Source organism: Balaenoptera ricei, chromosome 19, assembly GCF_028023285.1.
Source record: "Balaenoptera ricei isolate mBalRic1 chromosome 19, mBalRic1.hap2, whole genome shotgun sequence".
Classification (NCBI taxonomy): domain Eukaryota; kingdom Metazoa; phylum Chordata; class Mammalia; order Artiodactyla; family Balaenopteridae; genus Balaenoptera; species Balaenoptera ricei.
Genome location: NC_082657.1, coordinates 59,702,531 through 59,721,912, shown reverse-complemented (window position 1 = coordinate 59,721,912; position 19,382 = coordinate 59,702,531). Strand labels below are relative to the sequence as shown.

Genomic DNA, 19,382 nt, shown 5'->3' with positions numbered 1-19,382 from the left:
TTTAATAAGGCAGGAATGCTGACTGTGAGCCCCTGCATGTAAGGACTGAAAGTGCCCCATGGATTTAGTGACAGAGGCCCTGGGGCCAGCTTTCAGTGGTTTGGGGAACGAATGAAAGGTGAATAAATCCGGACAACAGTCCTGAGACATTGTGGAGTGAAGCTGGGGCCGAGGGATTGGCGATGGGGTGGGAGAAGTTGGAGAAGGCCTGAGGGTCAAGGTGAGTTTATTTATCAAGACTAGACAGACTTGAGCACGTTTAAATGCCACTGGAAAGGACTGGGAGTCAGAGAACGCAGACAGAAGTGAGGGCTCCCAGGAAGAGAGAGGGGCTGGGCTGCGGAGGGGCAGAAGCGGGGGTCGGGGGTAGGCAGGGGCCCGGGCCCTGGGATGCGAGGCTGCGCCCAGATTAGTTGGGGGAGGGAGAGGGGTGCCAGAGGAGGGTGGCCTGGGTCTTAATCCATGGAGGCCTCAGTAGTGGAGGGTCCCGCGGCTGGGTTACCTGCCTCTCTCGTCTCTCGCTGGGTCTCCCTTAGGCCCGCTCTCCTCTGTCCCAGCTCCGTCCTCATCCCGGCCACACCCCGTGCTCCCAAGGCCCAGCTACTTTACCCGAGGCCAGACAACCCCTCCCTCCCCAGGTGCTCCTCCCTGGCTCCTCCCATGAATCCTCAGCCACTCTCTTTCCCAGGTCCGCCTCCAGCGTCTTTTCCAGCTCCTCCCCCAGCGGCGCCCCAGGAATCCCGCCTCCTTCCTTCCTGCAGTCGGCCCCGCCCACGGCCCCGCCCTCACCCGCCTGCGCCGGCCCACTCCCCATGAGGTGCATATCCGTTGGCTGAATTCGTTATAAGGCTCCGCCCCCTAGACTTCCCCTTCTGCGATTGGGGCAAGTAGCCGTCCGTCAGCGCCGTCGCCTGGCAACGGGGTGGGCAGCTCTAGAGGAAAACTTGTGGACTGCAAGCGGAAAGGCAGGTCGGGGGTCGGCTCTGGGGCGGAGGGCGAGGGCCTCGGTGAGCGGAAGGGTGGGGGTGTGGGAGGGGGAAGGTCGTTGGTCAGGAGGCCTGGGGGAGCAGCCTGATGGAGGCGATGACCCTGGTCCTGGGAGCGGATGGTGCCGGAGTGGACCTGGGCCCTGCCCCTCCCTGGCAGCCCGTGCCTCTCTGCCCTGCGGCGGGGTGGGGAGTGGCGGGGGGACAGCTGCGAGGGAGGAAGAGTCTCCTCGCGTGGTCAGTTGGAGCACAGAATCACTCCTCACATTCTGCTTGTCGTGTGGTTGAGATCAGAGGGTTCCGGCAGATTCTTACCCGAGGGTTCTCAGGGTGTAGGCCAGCTGTCGGAAGGGAAAGCGAGAGAGAGAGAGAGAGCTGTAGAGAAGCAGGAAGAACTGGGAGCATCGGCGGGAGGAGGCGAGGCGGGGGGGCTGTACTGGCGTGTGTGCCGGGCTGGGGCGGTCTCTCTTCTGACCACAGCCTACTCACTTTGTCCCCGGAGAGTGGAGCTGATGGCTAAATTCAGGGCAGAGGGGAGAGAAGAAAGTGCTCCTAGGCTAACACCCTGCAGATGAGCCACTGGGGCTCCCTGGAGGGAGGGAAGCCAGCATAGGGCAGGAGCGGGACAGGTCCCCTTCTGGCCAGCACAGCTGGCGGCTGGCCCAGGCTCAAGCTGACCCTTCGCAAAAGGGCTGCCGGTTCTGGGATGTAAACAAAGCTTGAAGCAGATGAGGCGGTGGGAGTCTTCCCAGAAGGGGCGTACTGAGGGCCAGATTGCTTCTCCCAGGACAGTGGCCCCTTGGAGGTGGAGAGTCCAGGGTGTCCCTCGAGGACAGGAGCCGTCAGAGAGGCTCTGAAAAGAGGTGCCTGAGCCATGCTAGGATGCCAGCAGGAACTGCGGCCCATTCTGCAGAAAAACAGCTCCTGGCTCCCTCCCTAGCACTGGGGAGTTTGTTTCTTCCAAGCTGGGCTGTTTGTCTTGTTCCAAGGCAAGAAACCTTCTGTTGCCTTGGGCTCATGTGTCTCCTTCTCTGGCCTCCAGAAAGCCGAATTATTGATAAATGCCCTATGTTGCCTCATTTAATCCTTTGCCCCTCATTACAGGGCTGGTGGCACTTTCCCTGTTTTACTAGGGTTGGAAAAGGCTTCGTAACTTGCCCTCAGTCGTAGCACCAACCAGTGTCAGAACTTGAACTCGGATCTGTGCATCTTTTGCTTACACCATCTGGATACCAGCGCATTTCAGTGCCCACCCTCCTGCTCTGCCCCACGGCCCTGCATCTTTGGAAGCCAGTTTCTCATTCTCAGTCCTACTGACGTTTGGGGCCAGGGACTTCTTTGTTCAGGGGGGCTGTCCTGTGCGTTGTAGGGTATTTAGCAGCTCCCCTGGTTGGTATCCACTAGATGCCAGCAGCACCCCTCTCCCTGGTTGTGACAACCAGACATCATTGCCAGCTGTCCCCCGGCAGACAAAACCGCCCCCAGTTGAGAACCACTGGGGTTAGCAATCTTAAAGGATCACTGAGGCGCGTCCTCTTGAAAGAGAACGTGATATACGTAAACCTGCAGGAGACTCAGGTCAGCGTTGGGTTGTTTTATGCACAGCTTGCCTGGAAAAAAAAAGCCTGTGGCACATATCGAGGTGCACCTAGGACAGTCCCGTGAGGAAACCATTGCCAGGGACTGAAAGAAAGTTCAGGAATATGCATCTGGGAGAAGTAAGGACGCATCAAAGGCCTTCAGTTCCTCCCCAAAGTTGATTAAAGAGATTTCAGGCCTGATTAAACGATGGAGTCCAGGCTGGATGAACTTGGGGACGCTGTACCACTGCCATTACATCATCCTGCCTTGTGGGAGCTCTTTAACAGGAGCGGGGTGTCCTTGGAGCTGTCTAAAGATGTGTCCTCTTACCAGTGCCCTGCGGACACCGAGAATGGTGGGCCAGGGGCCCGGGGCATGGTGTGAGAGGCTGCCCTTCCTTCCACCTCTTGTTGACTCCAGGCCTGTGGCTACTGCTTGAGGGTGTAGCAGCTCTCCCTCCTCCTCGAAGAAGAACCAGTGTTGCCAGCTGCCCTGCTTCTGGGCCTTCCCTGGCATCTCTTCCAGGTGCCGCCCTGAGCCTACCGCATGCCAACGGGCTGCACCTCTCCTGTGCATTTCTGCCCTCTGCTCCTCCCTGTGGGCGCCTCGCCCAGCTCTGGTCCTTTCTCGCAGCCATCTGGACCCTGAGGAGGCCAGGCTGCTGTTTCCAGACAACAGCGCAGGAGCCTGTTGCCGGTGGGACAGAGGAGGGGGCTGGGATGGGCTGGAAGTGAGGGGCTGGGTGGAGGCAGACGAGGCCACCTTGCTCTGTAGCCCCCTCTGGCCCCCTCCGCACACCAGACCTCGCCTGGACGATGCCGGTTTCACCCTGCACCTTTGTGTGCACCGTCCCTGCTTCCTGGGCGAACCACCTGTGTGTGCCGGAAAACCCAGCCGGAACATGTCCTTTGGGACATTTTCCACTCTCGCCCCATCCCTGCCGATCCCCGCAGCCTTTGCTGGGCGGGACGCTCCTGCAGGCCCTGGGCCTTTCTGAGGCTTCTGTCTGCTCTCCCTCTGACGGGGCCTGGCCTAGGAGACGCTGAGTTAGTTATCTGTTGAAGGAATTAGATGCATGTGCTGATGTCAGGAAGGCCAGTGTGCTGAAGGGGGCAGGCCCCATGACCTCTCAGTGGCACTGCCCCTGGCCGCACTGATTGCTCAGTCATGGAACATCTGGGAATGTCTGAGGAGAGGCATTTACATGTTGGCAGCCTTTTAGCCCCAGACGTCCCCCTGAAAGAGGCTGGTATCCCCCGGTAGAGCGATTCCTTGGTTTTGAGAAGGAAGGATGCTTTCCCAGGATGTGGGAAGGTTGAGGTGCGGCATTTAGATGGAGCCCCCGTCCGCCCCCGTCCTTGCTGTCAGCTCTCCCTGGTGGCCCAGGCCTGGTGGGCCATGGGGTACAGAGGTGGGCAGGGGACTGGTCACGGGTGGTGGAGTGAGTGGCACTGATCCAAGGGGCCCTGAGTGCCTGGGGTCTGGGAGTGAGTCCCGTGGGGCCCAAACGTGAGGGACCCAGGCAAGGCCGACCTCCTGGAGTTAGCACACGGGATCTCACGAGGTGGTGAGAGAGGTCCACCCGAGGGGTGGGTGGGGGAACAACACAGCCGTTGGACCGGCGCGTCCCCGTGCCTGCATGTGCCAGGCTGGCTCAGGTGCTGGCCAGGTGGCCGCGTGGCAGTCTCTTTAATGGCATTCAGATTCTACGGTGGGTGAGTCAGGCATGCAGGTGTGGGTGCAGCGCAAACAGAGTGAGTAAGGAGGGACCTGTGTCCATGTCAGGTAAGGCAGCAGTCGGTTCTAGGAAAGTCAAGAATGCCGGGTAGTCTTGGAACCTGAGGCTGAGTAGATGGTGAGGGGTGCAGAAGTGGACATGAGGGTCCTCTGAGCCAGACAACGGGCAGAAGGGAACTGTCCACAGAGACTGGTGTCTGACGTTCCGAGGGGACCACACGCATCTGCCAGGTCGGCCTTGGGAGCCTACCTGGGTGGGCACGGCTGTCAGCCGGCCTGGAGGGTCCAGCTCTGACATGAAGGTGTGCTGACATTCTCAAAAACCTTTCCCCCCAGGTGTTTAGAAGGCGTCATCTCTTCCAGAGTTTAGGTGAGTCAGGGGCCTCTCATGTCACAAACCTTAAGGTTTTCTAGATGAAGTGAAAAAGCGTGGTGATCTTTGCTAGGAAGACCCTGAGAACGAAATAGATTTCACTAGGGTACATTTTAATTCATTTACCATTTCCAGGATTTCAGCAGGATAACAAGGTAGGGACGCAGGGAGAGTTGTGTGACAGGTCTTTTGGTGACTTGATAAATTAACACAGATTTTGAGAGAATCTTGAATTTCCCTGGTTGGAAGGGTATGAATCTAAAGATACTTTTGACTAAAGCTATCGTGATTTATCGCTAATGGAAGTAAAGCTGGGGTGGAACCAAGTGAAAGCAAAATCACACTGTGTAGACAGATCAGGTCACTGTGCGGGGTCCCAAAATAACCTGCAGCCTGCTTTCTGGTCAACAGAACAATGCAGCGTCCTTCTTAATTATTACCCTAGCCCTTCTCTGTTCCTCCTGCATCCTCGATGAGAAGGATTAAGCTACCCAGTCACTGAATGGCACCAACCCCTTTTTTGAGCCTTCCAAGAAAGCATCCCCCTTCACACTCTCACCAAGCCCCCCATGCTTCCTCGCTGCCTTGGGTTGGAAATGCAGCTCTGACCACACGCGTACTCCTGCTTGTCTTTAGCCAGGGGGCATCGACCTATTTTCTATTGTGATTTCTCTTAGGCGTTGCTTTCAGACACTTAATACTAAGAGCACTGCTTTGCAGTTGGCAGAATATATTAAGTTAACTGCAGAGTCAGTGATGTTGGTACCTTCTTTCTGCCTTTGCTTGGCACTCTTTCCTACTCTCTTCCGGAAGTGGCGGGTATTTAAAAATCAAATGATGATGGCTCGTCTCCTCATCAAGTCCTACATGATCAGGTTGTTTCTTGGGGCTCTTAGAAAAGTTGACGAACAGGACGGGTCTGCCTTGGCATGGCCGCCTGGGCTGTGCCCCCTGGAGGGGACCAGGCACCCGCTGGTGCCGCTCGCTGTATCTTAGACATGAAGAAAGCCTCACGCAGGCTGGACCTTGAGCCCAGGGCCGGAAGTTTTCCTTCTTGGCTCTTACGCTGCTGAAACACTTGAGAATTGGAAGCATTTAGATCAGGTGGCCCGTGAGTGATAGCCCCAAACTCGGCTGCACAAGCACCCGTTTCCAGCAGCCTTTGCAAGTGCGCTACAGCTCCCATCCAAGGAGCCCTCTGCTGGAGGCTTCCTGTTTGGGGCAGATGGGCACCCCTGCAAGAATGGCTGGATTAAAAAGATGGAAAAATAGCAGGAATGTCAGAGAGGATATGGAGAAATTGGAACCCTCATGCTTTCCTGCTGGGAATGTAAAACAGAAAATAGTTGGGCAATTCCTCAAAAAGTGAACATCAGATTATACAACCCAGCAATTCCATTCCTAGGTATAGTACCTGCCGCCCCCAAATTTGAAAGCAGGGACTCAAATAAGTACGTGTACACATATGTTCACAACACCCAGAGGATAGAAGCAGCCCAAATGTCCATCACCAGATGGATGGATAAACCAAAGACGGTATCTCCATCTACCATAAATATTATTCACCCATAAAAAGGAATGAAGTACTGATCATTGCTACCATGCAGATGAAATTTTAAAACATTATGCTGACTGAAAAAAGCCAGACCCCAAAGACCAGGTACTGGATGATTTCATTTACATGAAATGTTCGAAAGAGGCAAATCCACAGAGAAAGCGCATTAGTGGTTGCCAGGGGCTGAGGGATCGGGGATGGGGAATAACCGCTAACGGGTGTGGGGTGTCTTTTGGGGTGATGGAAATGTTTTAGAACTAGATAAAGGTGGTGGTCTCACAATGTTGTGAATGTCCCAAATGCCACTGAATTTTTCACTTTTTTTTTTTTGGTACCTGGAGTTTATTTTTTTTATCTTTTGTTTTTATAAATAGATCTTTATTGGAGTATAATTGCTTTACAATACTGTGTTAGTTTCTGTTGTACACCAAAGTGAATCAGCCATATGCATACATATGTCCCCATATCCCCTCCCTCTTGAGCCTCCCTCCCACCCTCCCTATCCCACCCCTCTAGGTCATCGCAAAGCACCGAGCTGACCTCCCTGTGCTATGCAGCTGCTTCCCACTAGCTAACTATTTTACATTCGGTAGTGTATATATGTCAGTGCTACTCTCACTTTGCCCCAGCTTCCCTCTCCCACCCCGTGTCCTCAAGTCCATTCTCTATGTCTACCTCTTTATTCCTACCATGCAACTAGGTTCATCAGTACCATTTTTTTTTTTTTAGATTCCATATATATGCATTCGAATACAGTATTTGTTTTTCTCTTTCTTAATACACTCTAGGTCTCTTTTTCTCTTTCTTACTACACTTTAGGTTCATCCACCTCACTACAAATATCTCAATTTCGTTTCTTTTTATGGCTAATATTGCATTGTATCTATGTGCCACATCTTCTTTATCCATTCATCTGTCGATGGACACTTAGGTTGCTTCCATGTCCTGGCTATTAAAAATAGGGCTGCAATGAACATTGTGGTACATGTCTCTTTTTGAATCATGGTTTTCTCAGGATATATGCCCAGTAGTGGGATTGCTGGGTCATATGGTAGTTCGATTTTTAGTTTTTTAAGGAACCTCCATACTGTTTTCCATAGTGGTTGTATCAGTTTACGTTCCCACCAACAGTGCAGGAGGGTTCCCTTTTCAACAAACCTTTTCCAGCATTTATTGTTTCTAAATTTTTTGTTAATAGCCATTCTGACCGGCGTGAGGTGATACCTCATTGTAGTTTTGATTTGCATTTCTGTAATAATTAGTGATGTTGAGCATCTTTTCATGTGCCTCTTGGCCGTCTGTATGTCTTCTTTGGTGAAATGTCTATTTAGGTCTTCCGTCCATTTTTTAATTGGATTGTTTGTTTTTTTGATATTGAGCTCCATGAGCTGTTTGTATATTTGGAGATTAATCCTTTGTTGTTTCATTTGTAAATATTTTCTCCCATTCTGAGGGTTGTCTTTTTGTCTTGTTTATGGTTTCCTTTGCTGTGTAAAAGCTTTTAAGTTTAATTAAGTCCCATTTGTTTTTGTTTTTATTTCCGTTTCACTAGGAGGTGGGTCAAAAATGATCTTGCTGTGGTTTATGTCAAAGAGTGTTTTTCCTATGTTTTCCTCTAAGAGTTTTACAGTGTCTGGCCTTACATTTAGGTCTTTAATCCATTTGGAGTTTATTTTTGTGTATGGTGGTAGGGAGTATATTTCATTCTTTTACATGTAGCTGTCCAGTTTTCCCTGCACCACTTATTGAAGAGGCTGTCTTTTCTCCATTGTATGTTCTTGCCTCCTTTGTCGTAAATTAGGTGCCCATATGTGCGTGGGTTTATCTCTGGGCATTCTATCCTGTACCATTGATCTATATTTCTTTTTTGGTGCCAGTACCGTACTGTCTTGATCACCATAGTTTTATGGTATAGTTTGAAGTTGGGGAGCCTGATCCTTCCAACTCCGTTTTTCTTTCTCAATATTGCTTTGGCTCTTCGGAGTCTTTTTTTTTTTAAAGATTGATTGATTGATTGATTGATTGCTATGTTGGGTCTTCATTTCTGTGCGAGGGCTTTCTCTAGTTGTGGCGAGCAGGGGCCACTCTTCATCGCGGTGCGCGGGCCTCTCACTATCGTGGCCTCTCTTGTTGCGGAGCACAGGCTTCAGACGCGCAGGCTCAGTAATTGTGGCTCATGGGCCCAGTTGCTCCGTGGCATGTGGGATCCTCCCAGACCAGGGCTCAAACCCGTGTCCCCTGCATTAGCAGGCAGATTCTCAACCACTGTGCCACCAGGGAAGCCCTATTCGGGGTCTTTTGTGTTTCCATATGAATTGTAATGGCATTCTAATTCTGTGAATAACGCCATTGGTAGTTTGATAAGGATTGCATTGAATCTGTAGATTGCTTTGGGTAGTATACTCATTTTCACAATATTGATTCTTTCAATCCAAGAACATGGTATATTTCTCCATCTGTTTGCATCATCTTTGATTTCTTTCATCAGTGTTTTGTAGTTTTCTGAGTACAAATCTTTCGCCTCTTTAGGCAGGTTTATTCCGAGGTATTTTATTCTTTTTGTTGAGATGGTAAATGGGATTGTTTCCTTCATTTCTCTTTCTGATTTTTTGTTGTTGGTGTATAGGAATGCCAGAGATTTCTGTGCATTAATTTTGTATCTTGCAACCTTACCAAATTCATTGATTATTTCTAGTAGTTTTCTGGTGGCATCTTTTTAGGATTTTCTATGTGTAGTATCATGTCATCGGCAAAGAGTGACAGTTTTACTTCTTCTTTTCCTATTTGTATTCCTTTTATTTCTTTTTCTTCTCTGATTGCTGTGGCTAGGACTTCCAAAACTTTGTTGAATAAGAGTAGTGGAGAGAGTGGACATCCTTGTCTTGTTCCTGATCTTAGAGGAAATGCTTTCAGTTTTTCATCATTGAGTATGATGCTTGCTGTGGGTCTATCATATATGGCCTTTATTATGTTGAGGTAGGTTCCCTCTATGCCCATTTTCTGGAGAGTTTTTATCATAAATGTGTGTTGAATTTTGTCAAAAACCTTTTCTGCATATGTTGAGATTATCATATGGTTTTTTTATTAAAGTATTTTTTTTTTAATATTTTATTTATTTATTTATTTATTTATGGCTGTGTTGGGTCTTCGTTTCTGTGCGAGGGCTTTCTCCAGTTGCGGCAAGTGGGGGCCATTCTTCATCGCGGTGCGCGGGCCTCTCACCATCGCGGCCTCTCTTGTTGCGGAGCACAGGCTCCAGACGCGCAGGCTCAGTAGTTGTGGTTCACGGGCTTAGTTGCTCCGCGGCATGTGGGATCCTCCCAGACCAGGGCTCGAACCCGTGTCCCCTGCATTGGCAGGCAGATTCTCAACCACTGCACCACGAGGGAAGCCCTATCATATGGTTTTTATTCCATAATTTGTTAATGTGGTGTATCACATTGATTGATTTGCATATATTGAAGAACCTTTGCATCTCTGGGATAAATCCCACTTAATCATAATGTATGATCATTTTAATGTGTTGTTGGATTCTGTTTGCTAGTATTTTGTTCAGGATTTTTGCATCTATGTTCATCAGTGATATTGGTCTATAATTTTCTTTTTTTGTGATATCTTTTCCTAGTTTTGGTATCAGGGTGAAGGTGGCTTCATAGAATGAATTTGGGAGTATTTCTCCCTCTGCAATTTTTGGAAGAGTTTGAGAAGGATTAGGTGTTAGCTCTTCTCTAAATGTTTGATAGAATTTGCCTCTGAAGCCATCTGGTCCTGGACTTTTGTTTGTTGGAAGATTTTGAGTTACAGTTTCAATTTCATTTCTTGTGATAGGTATATTTTTTATCAAAAAATATTTATATTTTTTAGGATATATTTTCTAATTCTTCCTGGTTCAGTCTTGGAAAATTGTACCTTTCCAAGAATTTGTCCATTTCTTAGTGGTTGTCCATTTTATTGGCATATAGTTCTTTGTAGTAATCTCTTATAATCTTTTGTATTTCTGCAGTATCAATTGTGATTTCTCCTTTTTCATTTCTAATTTTATTGATTTGCATCCTCTCCCTTTTTTTCTTGATGAGTCTGGCTAAGGGTTTATCAATTTTGTTTACCTTCTCAAAGAACCAGCCTTTAGTTTTATTGATCTTTGCTATTGTTTTCTTTGTTTCTATTTCATTTATTTCTCCTCTGATTTTTATGATTTCTTTCCTTCTACTGACTTTGGGTTTTCTTTGTTCTTCTTTCTCTAGTTGTTTTACGTGTAGGGTTAGATTGTTTATTTGAGATTTTTCTTGTTTCTTTAGGTGAGATTGAATTGCTATAGACTTCCCTCTTAGAACTGGTTTTGTTGTGTCCCATAGGTTTTGGGTCATCGTGTTTTCATTGTCATTTGTTTCTATGTATTTTTTTATTTCTTCTTTGATTTCTTCAGTGATCTCTTGGTTATTTAGTAGTGCACTGTTTAGTCTCCATGTATTTGTGTTTTTTACAGTTTTTTTTCCTGTAATTGATTTCCAGTCTCATAGCGTTGTGGTCAGGAAAGATGCTTGATACGATTTCAATTTTCTTAAATTTTCTGAGGCTTGATTTGTGACCCAAGATGTGATCTATCCTGGAGAATGTTCCATGTGCACTTGAGAAGAAAGTGTATTCTGCCACTTTTGGGTAGAATGTTCTATAAATATCAATTAAATCTATCTTGGTCTGTTGTGTCATTTAAAGCTTGTGTTTCCTTATTTATTTTCTGTTTGGATGATCTGTCCATTGGTGTAAGTGGCATGTTAAAGTCCCCTACTATTATTGTGTTACTGCTGATTTCTGCTTTCATGGTTGTTAGCATTTGCCTTATGTATTGAGGTGCTCCTGTGTTGGGTGCATAAACGTTTATAATTGTTATATCTTCTTCTTGGATTGATCCTTTGATCATTATGTCGTGTCCCTCCTTATCTCTTGTAACAGTCTTTATTTTAAAGTCTATTTTATTGGATACGAGTATTGCTTCTCCAGCTTTCTTTTGATTTCCATTTGCAAGGAATATCCTTTTCCATCCCTTCACCTTCAGTCTGTATGTGTCGCTAAGTCTGAAGTGCCTCTGTTGTAGACAGCATATATTTGGGTCTTATTTTTGTATCCATTCAGCCAGTCTGTATCTTTTGGTTGGGGCATTTAATCCGTTTACACTCAAGGTTATTATCGATATGTATGTTCCTAGTACCATTTTCTTAATTGTTTTGGGTTTGTTTTTGTAGATCTTTTTCTTCTCTTGTGTTTCCCGCCTACAGACGTTTCTTTAGCATTTGTTGTAAAGCTGGTTTGGTGGTGCTGAATTCTCTTAGCTTTTGCTTGTCTGAAAAGCTTTTGATTTCTCCCTTGAATCTGAATGAGATCCTTGCTGGGTAATCTTGGTTGTAGGTTTTTCTCTTTCATCACTTTAAGTATATCCTGCCACTCCTTTCTGGCATGCAGAGTTTCTGCTGAAAAATCAGCTGATAACGTTATGGGAATTCCTTTGTATGTTATTTATTTATTTATTTTTTAATAGATTAATTTTATTTATTTATTTTTGGCTGCATTGGGTCTTCGTCGCTGCATGCGGGCTTTCTCCAGTAGCGGCGAGCGGGGGCTACTGTTCGTTGTGGTGTGCGTGCTTCTCATTGTGGTGGCTTCTCTGTTTGTGGAGCACGGGCTCTAGGTGCACAGGCTTCAGTAGTTGTGGCATGCGGGCTCAGTAGTTGTGGCTCGTGGGCTCTAGAGCGCAGGCTCAGTAGTTGTGGCGCATGGTCTTAGTTGCTCAGCAGCATGTGGGATCTTCCTGGACCAGGGCTCGAACCTGTGTCCCCTGCATTGGCAGGCTGATTCTTAACCACTGCACCACTAGAGAAGTCCTGATCTCACAGCTTTGGCCAACCATGATCACAGCCGTCTGAGGTTGGGCTGTGATTATTTCCATTTTACAAACGAGGAAACTGGGGCACAGAGAGTTTTGGTCGCTTGCCCAAGACCATACAGCCAGCCAGGTGGAGCCAGGCTCACAAAGGGAAAAACATGTCTAATAGCACATCTGCTCTGTAGGTGATATTTGCAGGGTGCTGATTTTATTTAAATATGTGTGATCATCCAGCCAAAAACAAATAAATAAAATTAATTTATTAAAAAATAAATAACATACAAAGGAATTCCCATAACGTTATCAGCTGATTTTTCAGCAGAAACTCTGCACGCCAGAAGGGAGTGGCAGGATATACTTAAAGTGATGAAAGAGAAAAACCTACAACCAAGATTACCCAGCAAGGATCTCATTCAGATTCAAGGGAGAAATCAAAAGCTTTTCAGACAAGCAAAAGCTAGATTATTTTTTCAACTCAGACTTTTAAAAAATGAATATTTAGATTGAAATCCTGATTTTTCTACATTTTAGTTACATTAGCTTAGAAACTGTTTTCGAATAAAGAAATCCAGACTGTTGGTTGGCAGTTATGAGCAGGCCTCAGGCAGTCAGAGGAATTAGAATTGGGTTTTCCTACTTTATTTGTGTCGACCATTAATTTCTACCACACTGAAACAACATTACATAGCTCTGATGTGTTGTAGCTGCATTTTGCAAGTAGGTCAATATTGATTACCTTGACCATGTAATTATCGATGTTTATTTTGTATGATTATTACATTTTGATTTCCCTCCTAACTGGGTGTGAACTTTCCTTCTGCAGAGAATCCTGCCAGCTACAAGGACAGATGGGGAATAGCAAGAGCCACCCGGGGCAGAGTTTCTCCTCGCGGTTTCTTCCTGAGGAGCAGGCCGAGGTTGACAGATTGTTTGATTCTCTGTCATCAGAGGAACTCGGCTCCAGTACCTCGCCCAGATCCTTCTCTCTGCAGGCACTGAAGGCAAGGGTAACAGAAGTCCCTGTTTAGTTTGGAGAGGGGTCAGGCCAAAATGGCTGTCTGTTCCTGTAGGACAGGTGTGGGAACACTGAGGGATGTGTCTTCTGGAAAGGGACAGTAGTACCTATTTTCAGCTTTGTGGCTTCTGTGGTCCGTGTTGCAGCTGCTCTGCTCAGCCTTCGTGTCACAGTGTTTTGGGGACTTTTCCCGCTTGAGGTTGACTAGGGGGGCTGGCCTCTTGCTATCTCTTGAACCACTGTCCCCGGTTTCCCTCCGGACGAGTGACAGGCTGCCCTTAGCTGTATTTGTGGGTCCGATAACTGCAAAGTTTCAAGTCCACCTTGGCCTTTAGGATTCGTAAGTATTTGACGTCCTAGGAACTTTGTGGTTTTCCTGACAAAATAACGAAGTTTCAGAGTCAAGGTTCACCTGACAACGAGTGAGAACTGCCCATTTACCCATCTGTTGGCCCCGTTCCATGGGGCTCTTAGCCACGCGTTTGGGTGGTTTGGGTGCTCAGACAGAGCGAGACAGCAGCGAAGAGACCTCATCGGCCCACCCCCTGGGCAGGGGGGAGGCGGTACCACGTGTGACGATATTTCAGAGCCTCCTCTTTTAAATTTAGTTTTTTATCGAACTATAGTTGATTTACAACGTAGCATTAATTTCTGCTGTACAGCAAAGTGACTCAGCTATACACATATATACGTTCTTTTTTATACTCTTTTCCATTATGGTTTCTCCCAGGATATTGAATATAGTTCCCTGTGCTATACAGTAGGACCTCATTGTTTATCCATCCTATGTATAATAGTTTACATCTGCTAACCTCAAACTCCCAATCCATCCCTCCCTCACTCCCCCTCCCCCTGGCAACCACAGGTCTGTTCCATATGTCTGTGAGTCTGTTTCTGTTTTGTAGATAGGTTCCTTTTTGTGCCATATTTTAGATTCCACATATAAGTGACATCATATAGTATCTGTCTTTCTCTGTCTGACTTACTTCACTTAGTATGATAATCTCTAGGTCCATCCATGTTGCTGCAAATGGCATTATTTCATTCTTTTTTATGGCTGAGTAATATTCCATTGTGCATATGTACCACATCTTCTTTATCCATTCCTCTGTCGATGGACACTTAGGTTGTTTCCATGTCTTGGCTATTGTGAGTAGTGCTGCTGTGAACATAGGGGTGCAGGTATCTTTTTGAGTTATAGTTTTGCATGGATGTATGCCCAGGAGTGGGAGTGTGGGATCATATGGTAGCTCTATTTTTAGTTTTCTGAGGAGAAACTCCTCTTTTAGAACATGCAGAATGGGAGCTGATGGCATTGGGGATCCCTCAACATACTCACCTTGTAGTTGAGGAAACTGGCCAGGGAGGATTGGGGTCACAGCTTGTGTGTGTGTGTGTGTGTATATATCATGTGTGTATCTCCACTAGACCAAAAGCACCCCAGTCTACTGGGTCGCCCAATAAGCTGGAGTAGACAGAACAAGACAGGCCACTTTAGGGACTTAACTGCTGAGTTGGTGACAACGTTCACAGGTGTTTATCAAGATAAATAGAGTGGGGCTTCCCTGGTGGTGCAGCGGTTAAGAATCCACCTGCCACGGGCTTTCCTGGTGGCGCAGTGGTTAAGAATCCGCCTGCCAATGCAGGGGACACGGGTTCGAGCCCTGGCCTGGGAAGATCCCACATGCCGTGGAGCAACTAGGCCCGTGAGCCACAACTACTGAGCCTGTGCGTCTGGAGCCTGTGCTCCGCAACAAGAGAGGCCGCGATAGTGAGAGGCCTGCGCACTGCGATGAAGAGTGGGCCCCGCTTGCCGCAACTGGAGAAAGCCCTCGCACAGAAACGAAGAGCCAACACAGCCAAAAATAAATAAATAAAATAAAGAATTATAAAAAAAAAAAAAAGTATATCTAAGTATTTAAAAAAAAAAAAAGAATCCACCTGCCAGTGAAAAGGACACGGGTTTGAGCCCTGGTCCGGGAAGATCCCACATGCCGTAGAGCAGCTAAGCCCATGTGCCATAACTAGTGAGCCTGCGTTCTACAGCTCACGAGCCACAACTACTGAGCCCGTGTGCCACAACTACTGAAGCCTGCATGCCTAGAGCCTGTGCTCCACCAGAGAAGCCACCACAATGAGAGGCCCGTGCACCGCAATGAAGAGTAGCCCCCGCTCGCCGCAACTAGAGAAAGCCTGCGCACAGCAACGAAGACCCAATGCAGCCAAAAAAAAAAAAGATAAATAGGGTGAAAAGTTGATCAGAAAACATTGGCAACCAAATAAAGGTTCCTTTGGGAACGAATTAGAGGTTTCTCTTCCAGTAGAACTTTGGAAACACTGACAGAAATAGGAATACTCTTTTTGAGCAATGAGGGTGGGAAACTCCTTTATAAGAAATGCAGAATATCAATGTTGTCACAGACCGTGTAGACACAGGAAGTTGTTTCAGGAGAGTTCAGTTTTCAGACCCCCACTGATTTAGTTCATGGTTTGCTTTCTCTCCCCCTGTATTTGTGATCCCTGGACCAAATCAGATTTGATGTTGGAGTCAAAGAGAAAAGGATAGGGCTTCCCTGGTGGTGCAGTGGTTGGGAATCTGCCTGCCAATGCAGGGGACTCAGGTTCGGGCCCTGGTCTGGGAGGATCCCACATGCCACAGAGCAACTAAGCCCATGCTCCACAACTACCAAGCCCGCGTGCCACAACTACTGAAGCCCGTGCGCTTAGAGCCCGTGCTCCGCAGCAAGAGAAGCCACCGCAATGAGGAGCCCACGCACCACAATGAAGGGTGGCTCCCGCTCACCCGCAACTAGAGAAAGCCTGCATGCAGCAACGAAGACCCAATGCAGCTAAAGATAAAATTAAATAAAAAATTAAAAAAAAAAAAAGAAAAGGATATTTACAGAATGTTACTGTCAAGACAATTAAGAACTAGATTTTTTTTTTTAATCTTTTGTCCGTGCCACGTGGCATGTGGGATCTTAGTTCCCTGACCAGAGATTGAACCCATGCCCCCTGCATTGGCAGCGTGGAGTCTTAACCACTGGACCACCAGGGAAGTCCCGAGAACTAGATTTTATTAATTTTTTAAAATTTTTATTGGAGTGTAGTTGATTTACAGTGTTGTGTTAGTTTCTGCTGTACAGCAAAGTGAATCAGTTATACATATACACATATCCACTCTTTTTTAGCTTCTATTCCCATATAGGTCATTACAGAGTATTGAGTAGAGTTCCCTGTGCTATACAGTAGGACCTTATTAGTTATCTATTTTATATATGGTAGTATGTATATGTCACTCCCAATCTCCCAATTTATCCTTGCCCCCCCCCCTTTCCAATGCATATTGAGCACAAAGAACTCGGATTGATAAAGCTAGCTAATATATTCGGAAGTCCATAATATAGAGGAGACCAATTTAGCACTACACAGACCGTATGTTCCATATGGAAATAAAGTTAGACATGCAAATGACAGCTACTAGAATCTAGAATTGAGGAGATGTTGTAAGCAGAGTGAAGAGCAGACGATGGCCAGAGGCAGGAATGACACGGCCAGTCTGGGGAGACTGGGAAGTCTGGAGGGCAGGATGGGAACAGACGATGGAAGAGTCTGACGGCCAAGCTGAGCCACAAGCCAGGACGCGTCAGGTGTGTGGGTCCTGGGGTGTCATGATGCCCTTAGGCGGGGAGAGATGGTGCATTTGGGGATCTAGGAAGGTTATGTGCTGGTGGCAGTGGTTGGTCTTTCTCCCTTAGCTGTTTTTCCATCATCCTGCCTCATTTGACTGGCACCCTGTCTGACCTTTTCACCTACCTGTCCCCGCAGAGCCACGTGGGGGAAGCTCTTCCCGCAGAGATGGTCACAAGGCTCTTTGAGGGCATGCGGAGGGTGGACGTGACCGGGAAGACCAAGGGGTCCAGTGAGCGCATCTCCCAGGAGCAGTTCACAGTGTCCATGTCCCACCTGTTGAAAGGAAATGCCGAGGAGAAGAGTCTCGTGATCTGGAAAATGATTTCTGCCACAGAAAGTCCCGTGAAAGCAAGAGAGGTCCAAAAGGTAAGAGGCTACCAGGCCCTTCGCAGCCATCCCAAGCAGCCTTGGTGTCCTTTGGTGGGGGACCTAGGACGATTAAGCAGCTGATGGAGGCACTGTGCACAAGTCCACCCTGGCGGGGGGCGGGTACCTAGACCACGTCACTGGTTGAGGTCAGAACTCCTGGACAAAAAGGCACTGGCAATCTAGACCAGCCAAAGGTATCATTAGAAAAATGAGTAACTACCCAAGTTACATGATCTGTTCCGTATTGCGGTCCATCACAGTTGGCCTTAAAGAGATGAGACGCCCTTCCCCATGTTGCTATGATGTCGGTCATAGGTCACAACAGAAATACGATTAATGGTAAAATTGTGGTCTTCAAGTTTACAGAGGATCTGGTTGGCTCTGTGGCACACGTGCTAAACTGCAGACAGGAGCTGAGAGGCTGGACTCAGAAGCAAGCCCCAGGCTCCCTTTCCAGGGTGCAGGTGCTGGCTGCTCAGCTGTGCTCCGAGATGAAGCTTCAAGGCAAGTGCCCTGCCTTAGTCCTTAGACCTTGGCCTTGTAGAGTGGTACCACGCCATCTCCATGACTGTAGGCTGGTACTAAAGTTTTGAAACCAGCAGATGTGAGTCTTCCAACTTTGGAGGACTATTTAGATTATTTAATCGTGGGCAATCGTTCATAGTATTTCCTTATAATCCTTATTTCTGCAGGGTCTGTAGTGATGTCCCCACTTTCATTTCTGTTGTTAGCCATTTGATTCTTCTCCTTTTTTCTTGGTCAGTCTAGCTAATGGTTTGTTCACTTTTTGTTATTTTCAAAGAGCCAACTTTTGGTTTTATGGGTTTTCTCTGTTGTCTAATCTCTGTTTCATTTATCTTCATCCAAGTCTTTTATTTCCTTTCTTCTGCTTCTTTTAGATTTAGTTTGGTTTTCTTTCCTTTTTTTAAAAAAAAATTTATTGAAGTATAGTTGATTTACAATGCTGTGTCAATTTCTGCTGTACAGCAAAGTGACTCAGTTATATATATATATATATGAATATATACATTCTTACTCTTTTTTAAAAAAATATTTATATATTTTTGGCTGCATCAGGTCTTAATTGCAGCACGCAGGATCTTTCATTGCAGTGTGTGGGCTTCTCTCTAGTTGTGGCACATGGGCTCAGTAGTTGTGGCATGTGGGCTTAGTTGTCCCATGGCATGTGGGTTCTTAGTTCCCTGACCAGGGATTGAACCAGAGTCCCCTGCATTGCAAGACGGATTCTTAACCACTGGACCACTAGGGATCTTGAGCATCTCTTCATGTGCCTCTTGGCCATCTGTATGTCTTCTTTGGAGAAATGTCTACTTATGTCTTCTGCCCATTTTTGGACTGGGTTGTTTGTTTTTTTGTTGTTGTTGTTGAGTTGTATGAGCCATTTGTATATTTTGGAAATTAAGCCCTTGTTGGTCACATCATTTGCAAATATTTTCTCCCAGTCTGTAGGTTGTCTTTTTGTTTTGTTTATGGTTTCCTTTGCTGTGCAAAAGCTTTTAAGTTTGATTAGGTACCATTTGTTTATTTTGGCTTTTATTTCTATTGCCCTGGGAGCCTGACCTAAGAAAACATTGGTATGATTTATGTCAGAGAATATTTTGCCTGTGTTCTCTTCTAGGAGTTTTATGGTGTCTTGTCTTATATTTAGGTCTTTCAGTAATTTTGAATTTATTTTTGTGTATGGTGAGAGGGTGTACTCTAGCTTCATTGATTTAAAATGCAGCTGTCCAGCTTTCCCAACACCACTTGCTGAAGAGACTGTCTTTTCTCCATTGTATATTCTTGCCTCATTTGTTGAAGATTAATTGACTGTAGGTGTGTGGGCTTATTTCTGGGCTCTCTCTTCTGTTCCATTGATCTATATGCCTGTTTTTGTGCCAATATCATGCTGTTTTGATTACTATAACTTGGTAATATTGTCTGAAGTCTGGGAGGGTTATGTCTCCAGCTTTGCTCTTTTTCCTCAGGATTGCTTTGACAATTCTGGGTTTTTTGTGGTTCCATATAAATTTTACTATTATTTGTTCTATTTCTGTGTAAAATATCATGGGTAATTTCATAGGTATTGCATTATACCTATAGATTGCTTTGGGTAATATGGCCATTTAAACAATATTCTTCCAATCCAAGAGCATGGGATATCTTTCCATTTCTTTGAATCATCTTTTTAA

General features: G+C 46.5%; 1 protein-coding gene across 21 annotated transcripts in view; it reads left to right on the top strand.

Moving 5' to 3' along the window:
* Positions 1–918: 918 nt before the first annotated feature.
* The window catches only part of MEAK7 (MTOR associated protein, eak-7 homolog), a 52,441-nt gene continuing 33,977 nt past the window's right edge, over positions 919–19,382 (top strand). For 16 of the 21 annotated variants that reach the window (XR_009499109.1, XR_009499106.1, XR_009499108.1 and 13 more), the window contains exons 1-4: positions 919–965; positions 12,937–13,120; positions 16,957–17,187; positions 17,550–17,694. Coding sequence is in view for 12 of the 21 variants with exons in the window: in XM_059905279.1 (XP_059761262.1) it covers positions 12,962–13,120; positions 16,957–17,187; positions 17,550–17,694 (535 nt within the window). In the remaining 9 variants the exon portion in view is untranslated. Of the gene's footprint in view, positions 1,008–4,653; positions 4,675–12,936; positions 13,121–16,956; positions 17,188–17,549; positions 17,695–19,382 lie in introns of those variants that run through there. The other 5 variants (XM_059905275.1, XM_059905280.1, XM_059905270.1 and 2 more) reach the window with 4 other exon arrangements.